The 12,506-nt window shown below is 27.5% G+C and overlaps 1 protein-coding gene and 1 pseudogene across 1 annotated transcript; one reads left to right on the top strand and one right to left on the bottom strand.

Moving 5' to 3' along the window:
• Positions 1-3,201: 3,201 nt before the first annotated feature.
• LOC140670230 (uncharacterized) lies at positions 3,202-7,706 on the bottom strand. Its single transcript, XM_072900803.1, has 4 exons — positions 7,181-7,706; positions 6,315-6,587; positions 5,759-5,839; positions 3,202-5,288 (listed from the first exon to the last, which is right to left on the bottom strand). The coding sequence occupies exons 1-4, from the start codon at positions 7,322-7,324 to the stop codon at positions 3,261-3,263; spliced, it is 2,526 nt and encodes an 841-aa protein (XP_072756904.1). The 5' UTR covers positions 7,325-7,706; the 3' UTR covers positions 3,202-3,260.
• A 409-nt stretch (positions 7,707-8,115) lies between these two features.
• Positions 8,116-12,362, top strand: LOC140670246 (uncharacterized; annotated as a pseudogene).
• Positions 12,363-12,506: the final 144 nt, after the last annotated feature.

Below are 12,506 nucleotides of genomic sequence, written 5' to 3'. Positions count from 1 at the left end.
AAAATGTTTTTTTTTCCTGTTACAGACGCAGCTATGACGAGTTCCCATGGCGCATCGCCCCTACAGATTTTTAATTTTTTAAATTTTTTACTATAATTTTAATTCTTTTTTATATTTTTATATTTAAACATATAACTATTTTAATTTTTTAAATTTTCTATTACAATTTCTATTCTTTTTTAATTTTAAAACACACACACACTTTATATGTATACACATACACACTTTTTAAATAAAATTTATGTTAAACTTATATATATTTATTACTTATCCACCTTCATCATCTATCCCATCCTTCTTCCTCTGTATTAGATATAATTAGATAATAAGATAACATTTAATACTATAAAAAAAAAACTTAACATGTAAAAATTATCTTTTTTCTCGTGTACGCCTTAGCCTCCGTCTTATCGCGCCTCCGCTATCCTCCTTCCTCTCTGTTCTTTCTCTCGCACCCCATAACACGCTCTCCTTCTCGCTATCCTTCTTCCTCTCTATTCTTTTCTCTCGCACCCATATCTCCTTTTCCTACCATCATGCTCTCCTTTTCTTACCATCATGCCCTCCTTTTCCTATCATCATGCACTCCCTTGTCATACACATACAGCGCTTTCCTTCTCACACCACGTCATACTCTCCTTGTCCTACGCTATATAGAACGCCTATATCACCGTCTCCCTCTAACGCGTTGCGAACGCCTATAGCACCTTCTCCCTCTACCGCGTTGCGAACGTCTATCGCACCGTCTCCCTCTACCACGTTGCGAACGTAATTATTTATTGCAAATATACATTGGATAAACAGAGTGGGGTGATTATTTTATCTATAAGAGTTGACATTCCTCTCTCACCATCAGACCTCCGCAGTCAGTCGGAGAGGACACTCCCTCCACGTGCGGAACCATATGTATGCTTCCCCCCTCCCCTCCCCCTCAATCAGGGGGGGTGTTTGGTACCACCCTTCCCTTTCAATCTGGGGGGGGGCATTTAGTACCTCCCCCTTCCCCCTCAATCTGGGGGGACATTTGGTCCCCCCCGGTCAGTACGGGGGCGAGGTACCTCGCCTCGTCCCCTCCGCTTACCTCACCCCCCTTAGATCCCTGGATTAGAACTCTCTTATTCTATCTACTAATAACATAAAATTAAACTTAATTAAGACGGTATATTAAAATTTAAATATAAAAATGAAAATTTTTAATATAAATTAATTTTTCCGTTGATTCTCTGCTACAATGTTACATTAAACACATATGTGGTACTTTTGCTAGACATGATTTTTTTATAATTTTTGAAATGTTTCTATTTCTTTAAATATTTATTTGTATTTATTAATTTATATATAAAACTTACAGTATATTATGTTTTATTTAACGATAATTTAATGTGGAAATTAAAAATCTTTGAGTTAAAATAAATTACATCACGAGACAGCTACTAATTTGTATATTGTAAATTTTATTTTTATTTCTCACTTCTTATGTACACATTTAATTTGAAACGAAATATATACTCACAAGTATAAGGATGCGACAAAAGAATTGCCCCTTGTTATGAGTCGTGAGGACTCAGCAACTAAAAGTGTGCTTCCTGAGATGCAACTATAGAGTGCTTCTTTCAAAGTTTCGATTGCGTATTAGTGAGCTGTCTTTTCTCGCCGCACCCTTATACTCACATAAATTGACCTATTTTTTAAAAATTACTTTTTTAATAATTATTGCCAAGTTTCGGAATTTGCGTAATTTCCGATTTGACTCTCAGGAGGATCATAAGGTGAGTTATCCATAATGATAATTAAAAATGATTCCCAGGTTTTACTTCAAGAGAACAGGGTTCCTATTTAATAGCTCGCAGAATCACTTATGAGCAGTACTCATGGAGTATACAGAGAAAAGTTTATATTAATTTTTTATATAATTTTAAATCATATTTCAAATACTTCGTTTGGTTTAAATCCCTATTACCATAAATTATAAATCAGAAATGACTTTTTATGAATTTATACGCACATGCACGACGAAATATTATTAAAGACGATCAGCAATGAATAAATTTTTGTAAATATCAAATGAATCTCAGGCCAACGATAATTAAAGGACAATCACATTATCGATCATTTTGATACATTGGAAGTAATTATACGGGATTGGAATAAAGTTGGCTCGAGAAAATGGAATTTTTTCTAATAACTGCAAACATATAATTAGATATACATATAAGTTTACTATTTCAAAACATCGAAATTTATATGTCAAATATGTCCGTTATTGATGCTAAATCTAGCAATTTCTTTACACAAAAGAGATTAAATAAAGTTTATCTTTCTATAACTGTAATTTATAGTTATAATAAATAATACGTTATCCGTTTCTTATTATTCAATCAAGGGTTTATTTGAATATTTTAACAAACTATTAAAGATTGATTGTGCTTGTACTACTGTCCTTGATATAATATACTATACAATATAATATGCTATAGAATATATTATAAGCATTATTTTGCATTAAGTTGTGTTAAGTTAACCCTACTGAAAAAAATCACATCACGAAATTACATGATGAAAACACGTAACAAAATCACGTAATTAATGACGAGACAAAATCACGTAACGGATTGTTCCAAATCGATACGTGATTTTTAAAAATAACGTGATTTTAGAAAATCATGTAATTTTGAAAAGTCACGTAAATTACGGGAAATTACATGACATTCTTTTTAGAAGACATTAAGGTATTGAATTAATGAGGTCTATTATTTTTTGCATATTGTTAATGTATTAAGTTGTAAAACGTCCAGTTAAATCGCATAATAAAATTATGTAATTCCATCTCAAAAAGAAACATTTTACGTAACATATTACGTTATATGTTATGTAAAAAAATAACATAATCAATTACTTAATTTACTTTATAAAAATTAACATTATTTTTATAATTACCATTTATTTATAACATTATAATTATCATTTATAAGTAAAAAATTATTAATAAAAATACAAATTTGGCACTGGGCATATATACATCGTGTCATCTATCTTCATAAAAGCGCAAATTCTTTCAATGCTGTTGGTATCTTTTACAATTAAATTATCAGAAATATTTACAACTTTTTTCAATGGTAAAGAATTGTTATTAAAAACATCTTCTGTGTTTACTAAATGACAGATGATATACTCTTTTCTGGTTAGTACATCGATAATAAAGTTCACAATGCGAATAAAATCCCCTTTTGTTGTTAAAGCATGCGAATTATCTGATCGAATCATTTTTTTTTTGATGATGTGTACAAACATCGTTCTTTTACCATTTTTTGATATGTTCGACTTTCATCAGATAATTCAAGTTGTTCAATCCACATTAAACTAGTTTTGCAATGTGATCCGAAATATCTTGCATGCGATAATTTATATGTTTGTTTTGCGTTTCTTTTGTCCAGATAAGAAATAAAACTACCTATATTTGAAAACTCTTTCGAAGCAACGTGTTTCTTTAAAATTAACTCACTTTGACTCATTGCTATTGATCTGCAAATTTGATGTACAACGCCCTTAGCGCCATGAACTTTTCGAACTATTTGACCATTTCCGCTTTCAAAACAATAGCCAGAATGAGCCCAAAGTGGACCCCAATTTGCTACACTTTGTGCCAAATGCAGTAGTTGATGGACATTATATGTCATAGCAACTTTCAAATAATGGTGTTCGGTGTACTCAACAAATTTTGTCAATAAAGTATGAGCATGATTGATTTCATTACGTGTAATACTTTTTTTTAGTAAAATATGGAATGCTTCTACTAGAAGTGACCAATGCTTTACCCATATTTCTAAATGTGGAAAACATAGTAGAATCGGTAAACTGTAATATAGTATCCAATTCTCCCACTCTCTTGCCTTCCAATATTTTTTATCTCGTATAGAGCGAGATAAACGAGAAACTTGATTGGGGACTTTTATTGTTAATAACAAGTTATCAATTTTATTGATATCATTATTGGATAAAGAATATGGCAAGTTGTTTGATTCAATCCAATACCCTAAAAATTGCTCCGCTATTCCCAAACAAAGACAGTGCATGCTATCTGGTACAAAACCAGTTATAATGTTAAAACCTTGCAAATTAATTAAACATGAAGGTCTTTTTACACCATAAACAGGACTTCGAGATGTAAGACTCTGTCGCATGTGCTCGATAGTTTCAATTTCAGTTCTTTTAGGCGGTACTTCATTCATTAAAGTGTATTTTACACTTCCACCTCTCTTGTAGGCAACGTAATATCCTGGGTGTAAGCACCAATTGCACCCGAAATAGCCATTATATTGAACTATACCCTGCATCGGTGCACGGGCAACAGAGTCTACACAGCAACATATTGTGAATACTTTAATAATACGTACTTCATTTGCAATAGTACACCGAATACCATCATTTGATAATTTGTTCATGTGAACAATGTATGGCTTTAAAAAAATATTCATATTGGGTTTATCTTTACCGAACCATATACCGCACACTATGGGTTTAGAAGTTCTTACATCCAAAGGTAATTCATTTATAATCATTTGAATGGGCCAGATCGAAAATTTAGAACTTTCGAAAACCGGTGATCCATCACTGTTCATCACAGTTGTAGCAAAATTAAATTTATCATGTATTGGTAATGAGTCAATAAACTCTTTGTATAATACACCATCTATAATATCATCAAATTTTTCATCATTTCGCACTCTTTCACGAATTACATAATCATAATATTTATGATTATTTTGAATTAAATTTGCAATTTCATTACTTACGTTTATAATAGCAAAAAAGTCATTATACGTTGGATCTTTCAATGTTATTACAATATTGCATGTTTGACATTCTACGTGACGATCTTTGCGATCAAACATCGCTATATATTTTTTGCAATTTGGACAAACTGCATGATATTGTATGATATTTTCTGGATTGAACATTTTGTCAACAAGATAACGTGTACTAGGTAACAAAGAAAAATTGAAAAAACAATTCAACATTTTAAAAAGATCAGCTAACGCACTTTGCGGTAAACAATATGTAAGTCCGTATTTCAAAACTGCAAGAATTATTTCAGCTTTACTCACTACTACTTGAGCATTTATAGTTTCATTAGCTTCTTCTTTTTGTAACATTTCTATTAATTTACTAAATTCAATATTATTTTCCCTATTGCCATCTTCAGAGTTGACTTCAAGAATATTATTGCTGTCATCTTCTTCATCGCTAGATTGAAGTAATTCTTCATGTGCATCGTAGATCCATGAATCCTGTAGATAATTATGTTTATTATTATAAAGTTTAACAAATGATTATGAAAATAAGAACGCAATAATATTTTTAACATTAATGCATTATTCAGTAATTTATTAGTATAAACATTTTGAAAATAATAGATTATTAAATAATTTTTGGCATCAAAAATAATATTAAAAAAAATTAACTGTCAATATATTGGGAGCGGTATTTTGAACTGTAAAATTTTAAAAAATTTCAATCTGCAATTAAAAAAAGGAATTAGAATTCTACTTGCAATTAGATTCTCAAACGACTTTTAAATACATACAATATTTTAATATAAGCTGATACAAAAATGTCTGATATAAAAGGTATAATAAAAATTTGTGAAGATTAAAATTTATTAAAAAAAATAAAAATAAAAATAATTGACGTGTTACTAATTGATGCAAATTACAAACATATTGAGAAATCATATAAAGTAAAAGAAGTATATTCTTACATCAAAATTTTCATCCTCAGAGTCAGATAAACCGTACAATTGATTCCTATAATTTATTGAAATCTGGGTTGTATCTACTGTCTGTAAAAAATAAATTTTATATTTTTAAAATTATACTAAAAGATTCTAATTTAAACTTATAATTTACCTTCTAATTTAAACTTATAATTTGAAAAATTAAAAATTAAATATTCTATTTAGAATAATAAGAACTTTAATGTCTTTCATATACAAAAGTAAAATTAATTAAATTGAAAAACATAATAGTTAGTTCTTCTGTATTTTGTTAATTATCAATACATTTTGAAAATAATATAATAAATGTAATTAATTACTTATGACTCCCATAAGTGTTTTTCAAACACTTTTAAAAAAAAACCTTTTTTTATGTATGTTAAGTATTTGTACAAATTCTAAATAAAGAATTATACATATGTAGAAATAATTTCAAATATTTACAATGCTTCTATATATTATTTAAAAAATACAATTCCATAAATAAATGTTTTGTAAAAAAGTTTATAATTTTTGTAAAAAATAATATACACTAATATACCTGCTCTAATGTTGACAATGATTGTTGATCATTTTGCTCAATAAATGGATTTTCATGTATTGATAAAGATTCATGACAATTATGTTGTATGAGATTTATATGCTCGTCTTGTATTAAATGCAACGAGTCAGAATTAAGTTGCTCATTATACATAATATTTGCTGACCCTTCATTGGAGAATAATGAGCACATACTATTATATTGACTTGTGCTAGTAGAAGCTTGACAGCTTGTGTTGTCACTATCACTAAATGATTGACGATTACAGTATTCCTAAATGAAAGAAATAAATTAATATTAATATAATGCAAAATAAAATGAACATACTTTTATATTTTACATTATGAGAATAAGGCCCATTTGCACCAACATTATTTTGGCTTTAAACGAGACTTAAGTGTAAGTTTATTTTTATTTATTTAGAAAGAAAGATAAAGATTAGTCTCTTTTTATAATCATAAAATATAATAAAAAGAAAAATAAAGAAACTTTTAGAAGCTTACATAAGAAATTTTTAGAGCTTGTATTTGAAACATAAAAATCACATAAATGTGACAAAAATTTTACTGACAAAAATTTCATCAATCATATTAAATAATTAAATTGATATGCTAATTCTAATATAACATAAGTATTAAAAATATATAAATAAGATTCTTGAAAAATTTTAAAAGCTAAAAATTTGTTTATTTTTTCAAAATACTGTTTTTATTTGTACATTTCATAAATTGTAATGTATTATTTTTAAAATTTATAAAGTTAATTAATTTTTTAAATATAAATAAACATTCTACTAGTAAAATAAATGTAAACGTAAATTATAATTTATATATATTTTTATCCATATAACTTTATAATATGCTTACCCGCCATTGAGCATCTTCAACATCACTGTTATCATTATCACTGCCTTGATCACTTGGTTCGCATTCTATACGATTTTTCCTGTATTGGCTCGTTCTTGGGACTTTTTGAAATTTATCTTCAAGATAATTGTGATATCTCGGCATTATTTATTATTAATATTAATATAATTTTAACAACAAAACCACTCAGTATACACAATGAATTGTTATGAGCAGGGATAACGACTTTGGACTTTATCGTTAAAGGTTAAAACTTAACTTCTAACTCGTGGAGCTTTTGCTGCGCGCACAGTCTTATATATCGTGTACGACCGTGGCCGCGCGACAAGCTTTATCGTGTCCTGTGTGCAGGAGGGGCATAAGAATTAACCAATAACGAACGTCCATCAACGGTGTATCTTAACAGCTCGCAACATGATAACGTATACGTGCTTGTGCGCGACATCCCTCTCTACATATTGTAACTCTATTTTTGAGGGATCATTTTTCACTGTTTACCCGGCTGGAAAAGTACAGTCGAGCGCGTATTCTCTTTCATTCAACAAATAACGGATCTTTTTAACAGATAGTGAACAATAAATAGTGAACGACTAAATGCAAATATTTGTTTGTTATTGGATTATAGAAACGCACATGAAGTAAGTAATAAATATTTTGTAAAATTTGTTTTTGTGTTTTTGCGTTCTTAATCGATGTGAATAATGAGGATTTAATTTGTTATTAGCAAGATGTATTGCTCAAAAAATGATTATAGAGCAGGCTAAAGTATAAATTCTTTTTTTATGATGTATTTTTTTTTGTTTACAAAACCATTAAAATCTTATAAAATATATGTTATCATTTATCTTTATTTAAAGTAGTTTATGATTTTTTATGTACATACGTAGAAAGCATTTAATTTTATGTCTAATTGATTTACAAATTTCAATAGTATTAATCATTATATAAATATGTGTGTAATACTACATTTGAATCACATCTAAATTAGAACAGTTAAAAAATATTTTTTAAGTTGTGAAATAAAAAAAATTTTTATTTATAGGCGATGATGGATTCACAAATTAAGTTTGCTAGTGTGCGTTATCTCGATGATGAGAGTAAAAAAATCCACATTGTCCCTATTGAAAAAATACAGAATTTTGAAATTCTGAATAAGTATGAAGATCTATATTTTGTAAAAAGATTGAATACTGTAAGCAAGGAAGAAAGTTTAATTGCAGCTCAAATTATGGAAGTAGGAAGTATGTGTGTGTGTGTGTGTGCACAAAATTTATTTTTATAGTAATTTTTAATTTTAAGTAAATTAGAAGTTTTATACTTTTCTCTTTCTTTTGCGCTTTTTCCTTTTTTTTTTTTTTTTTTTTTTGTTAATTCTCTTTTTTAAAATTATTTTCTTTTATTTTTTTATTTTGTCTTATACTCTAATGTGATTTTTAAAATGCTGTTATTTATTTCTAATATTTATTTTTAGCTTTTATATTTTTTTATAACAATCATTTTATTATTTGTATTCTAATCTTTTAATAATGAATATACTTAATAAAGGTCTCTTGTTTTCAGTAAATGACATAATTTTATTAGACTTTTACTTAATATTTTTTATTAATATTTCATTCTTTACAGCTAACGAAGAAGATTTAAAACATAACAAACATCGCTATATCTTTAAAAAACTACGTTACAGTGATGCTGTACAAAAGATATTAGATACAGAAGAAATATTACATAAAGAAAGTCCAGAGCCTGAAACTCAAAAAGAAACGGTAATAATTCAACCACGTTATTGTAATAAATTTTTACAAATATTTAATTGGTTTCATTGTAATTATTATAAATTATTATATACTTTTATTTTTTATTTTATTTATATAATAGTTTTTTTATTTTATTCATATAGCATTTATACATTGATGAAAATAAAAATGAGAAAACTAATTGTGACGCTATAATATTCGAAAAATATAAAAAAATGGACGATGAAGATATAATTAATGAGAAATTGGAAACTTTAAATCGCGCTAATAAAGCATTTGAAAAAACCCAGGAAAAACTATTTGAAATTCCAATTGCTCTACAAAAGGAAAATCAAGATTTAAAACATGAAAATGAAAAACTACAATTAGAAAACAATAGATTGAAAAATGATATACTTCTTCTTAAAAAGGAGCTTCATACATTGAAAACAAAGAAACAATTATTTCCTAAAGATAAAAAACATTAAATTTGGAAAAAAACATTGTTTTCTATTTATTTAAATTTTTTATCAATGTTTGCCAATGTATTTTTACAGAAAAGCGTTCGGCATCACCTATTATAACCAGTACCCCCAAAAAGAAGAGAAGTGAAACAGTTGATACTGTTTTTAATGAACCTAGTACTTCTCAATTAACGTGTGAGCAATCTCCATTGCAAAAAGATGACTTAAATATGCATTATTCAGAAGAAAACAATAACAAATTTCATAAAGCAAAGACTAAAAAAGATAAAGAAAAAAAAGCAAGAAAAACTAAAAAATCTAAGAAAAATAAAACAAGAAATAAGAGTAAAGGAAGTGACCTGGATTATGATTCTGATCAATATATTGATTTAACCGATAAAGAAAATATGACTACTTGGAATGATGAAATATACGGAACAATTGTAAGTTAAAATGTATAAAACTAAAATAAAATAACTAAAATAAAATATTTAAATTTAAGGGCTTCTGCCCGCAGGACGTTCAGACAAAAAGTGATGTGATAGTTAATGTTAAGTAAACGACACATTAATTGACTACCGCATCATTTTTTGTTGCGACAAGCATCATCGCATTTAAGGCATTTCTAATTTGAAAATGAAACTATTGGGTTTTTCGTATTCACAGACTCAATTTTTATTTTGTTGCACATTTTTTACAACATCTACTAACATCTATTTTACGTTTTTATAAGTTTCAAGATTTCAATACAAAAAAATTTTTTGGGATTATTTTTTAGTTAAAACAAATTTAAGTAGTAAAAGAAACATACTACTTTAATGTAACTCAAAAATTATTAAAACTACACCTTAAGCTTATTTATAGTAAATATAATAAATTAATTCAGTAATGATATAATTACTAAAATAATAAAAATTTTAATTCCTTTTTTTAGATTAAAATGATACACTTAAGATATGGTATCTCAATTCCATATACAACATGGAAAGAAATAAAGAAGTTGAGAAGACCTTCTTTATTTGTTAGGCAATTGAGCCGAGCACTTGGGGAGTACATAAATTAATGAACAGAGCTGTGGTATTGGAAAAAAGTAAAAACAGATTGCCAGATCGATCACCGAGGAAGCCATTAACGCCGATAAAAAAAGCTGTTTTAAAAAGTAAGTGTAATGTATATTTAAAAAAAAAAGAATCATGTCATTTGAGAGTGTAAAAAGTTAACTTTAACTCTTAAAAGTTTTATTGAACGAACAATAAATAATTGGCTGTAATAGTGATTATATACTTAAAACTGTTTTTGAAAAATTGTAAAAAAGCACAGGCGTGAAGAGTATAGTCTACAAAACGTCATCAGCGGTGTTAGAGAAATTGTCCTACTATTTTCAGTTAATTTGAGTTGATTATTATTATTTAGTTTGTTTCTATTATTAGAATTATACTATGCAGTTTTAAGTTATCATTCAGTTTTTTTAAATGTTTGCGTGTATTACTATTTATCTAGTTAAAATGATCCAGTAGTAAAGTTAGAATTTCATACACTCTTGCTTTTAATATACACTGTTAAAATGAATCTAATGAAAACTTAATTCATTTAGAATGTTATGCAACTTTTATTGAGATGCACCACAAGGGAGAAAAGAAAAAGTTTATTAATAAATGGAAACGCTACTTGAGTATCTATATAAATTTTCTTATTGAAACCAAATTAAAAGGTATAATTATTTTTTTAAAGAACATTGAAACAAATTTTTACTTAAAGATAATTTTCTTGGCTTATGTTTCTCTTTTATGGAAGATATATGTTAATAGATTAATATATTCATAAAAATAATATTATTAAAAATGTTTTGCAGAAGAAAAACGAAAACGTGCACAAAGTGCATCATCCAACTCAACATCAAGTTCTTCAAGTAATAGTACTTTAAATTCCAGCGATTCATCATCAAATGAGTAATAACGTAAGGCTGTGGACATACGTTAGTAAATTTTAATTTTTTAAAAACGCACTGGTTTTTATTATACCTTTTATACCAGACATTTTTGTATCAGCTTATATTAAAATATTGTATGTATTTAAAAGTCGTTTGAGAATCTAATTGCAAGTAGAATTCTAATTTCTTTTTTTAATTGCAGATTGAAATTTTTTAAAATTTTACAGTTCAAAATACCGCTCCCAATATATTGACAGTTAATTTTTTTTAATATTATTTTTGATGCCAAAAATTATTTAATAATCTATTATTTTCAAAATGTTTATACTAATAAATTACTGAATAATGCATTAATGTTAAAAATATTATCGCGTTCTTATTTTCATAATCATTTGTTAAACTCTATAATAATAAACATTATCTACAGGATTCATGGATCTACGATGCACATGAAGAATTACTTCAATCTAGCGATGAAGAAGATGACAGCAATAATATTCTTGAAGTCAACTCTGAAGATGGCAATAGGGAAAATAATATTGAATCTAGTAAATTAATAGAAATATTACAAAAAGAAGAAGCTAATAAAACTATAAATGTTCAAGTAGTAGTGAGTAAAGCTGAAATAATTCTTGCAGTTTTGAAATACGGACTTATATATTGTTTACCGCAAAGTGCATTAGCTGATCTTTTTAAAATGTTTAATTGTTTTTTCAATTTTTGTTAATCTGCCGATCTACACCGAAAAACCGCGATATCACAAAAACGGCGGGATGGGCGGGAGTCCATAATGATAAGATTGCATATAATTATACGGGACGTGATGTGTAAGGAAGCAGAATCTGTTCGCGCAGATTCTGCATCGAGAGATCGCCAAGCGTGCAATAATATGATAGATCACGAGTGTGTGATTAAACCTGACCCGCTGACAATTAAACAATGTTATTATCAATGTTTTTCTTCTTTGTTAAAGATTAATGGTTATGCGCTTTATAAAAAATGGAAAAGAATGAAATATAACCGCTGGTATAAATAAACACGAGACGTAAAATCCATTTTAGATAACATGTTATCTTATTGTTAGAGATGCAGATATGCATTATATTTGTTGTTATGTTGGACTAATTATTGAGATTTGGAAAGTACTAATGTTGATTTATAGAATCTGACAAACGAATGAGAAATTTATGAAGGCGGAA

Source organism: Anoplolepis gracilipes, chromosome 10, assembly GCF_047496725.1.
Source record: "Anoplolepis gracilipes chromosome 10, ASM4749672v1, whole genome shotgun sequence".
NCBI classification, from domain to species: Eukaryota; Metazoa; Arthropoda; class Insecta; order Hymenoptera; family Formicidae; genus Anoplolepis; species Anoplolepis gracilipes.
The sequence above is the reverse complement of the archived record's forward strand: the minus strand, read 5'-3'. Positions and strand labels throughout refer to the sequence as shown.

Bases quoted from the DNA above. Each gene is read 5' to 3' on its own strand.
- LOC140670230 (XM_072900803.1), bottom strand. From the start codon at position 7,324: ATGCCGAGATATCACAATTATCTTGAAGATAAATTTCAAAAAGTCCCA. The intron at 6,588-7,180 runs GTAAGCATATTA...TCTTTCATTTAG, and splicing joins TTGAAGATGCTCAATGGCGG to GAATACTGTAATCGTCAATC. The intron at 5,840-6,314 runs GTATATTAGTGT...TATTTTTTACAG, and splicing joins CATTGTCAACATTAGAGCAG to ACAGTAGATACAACCCAGAT.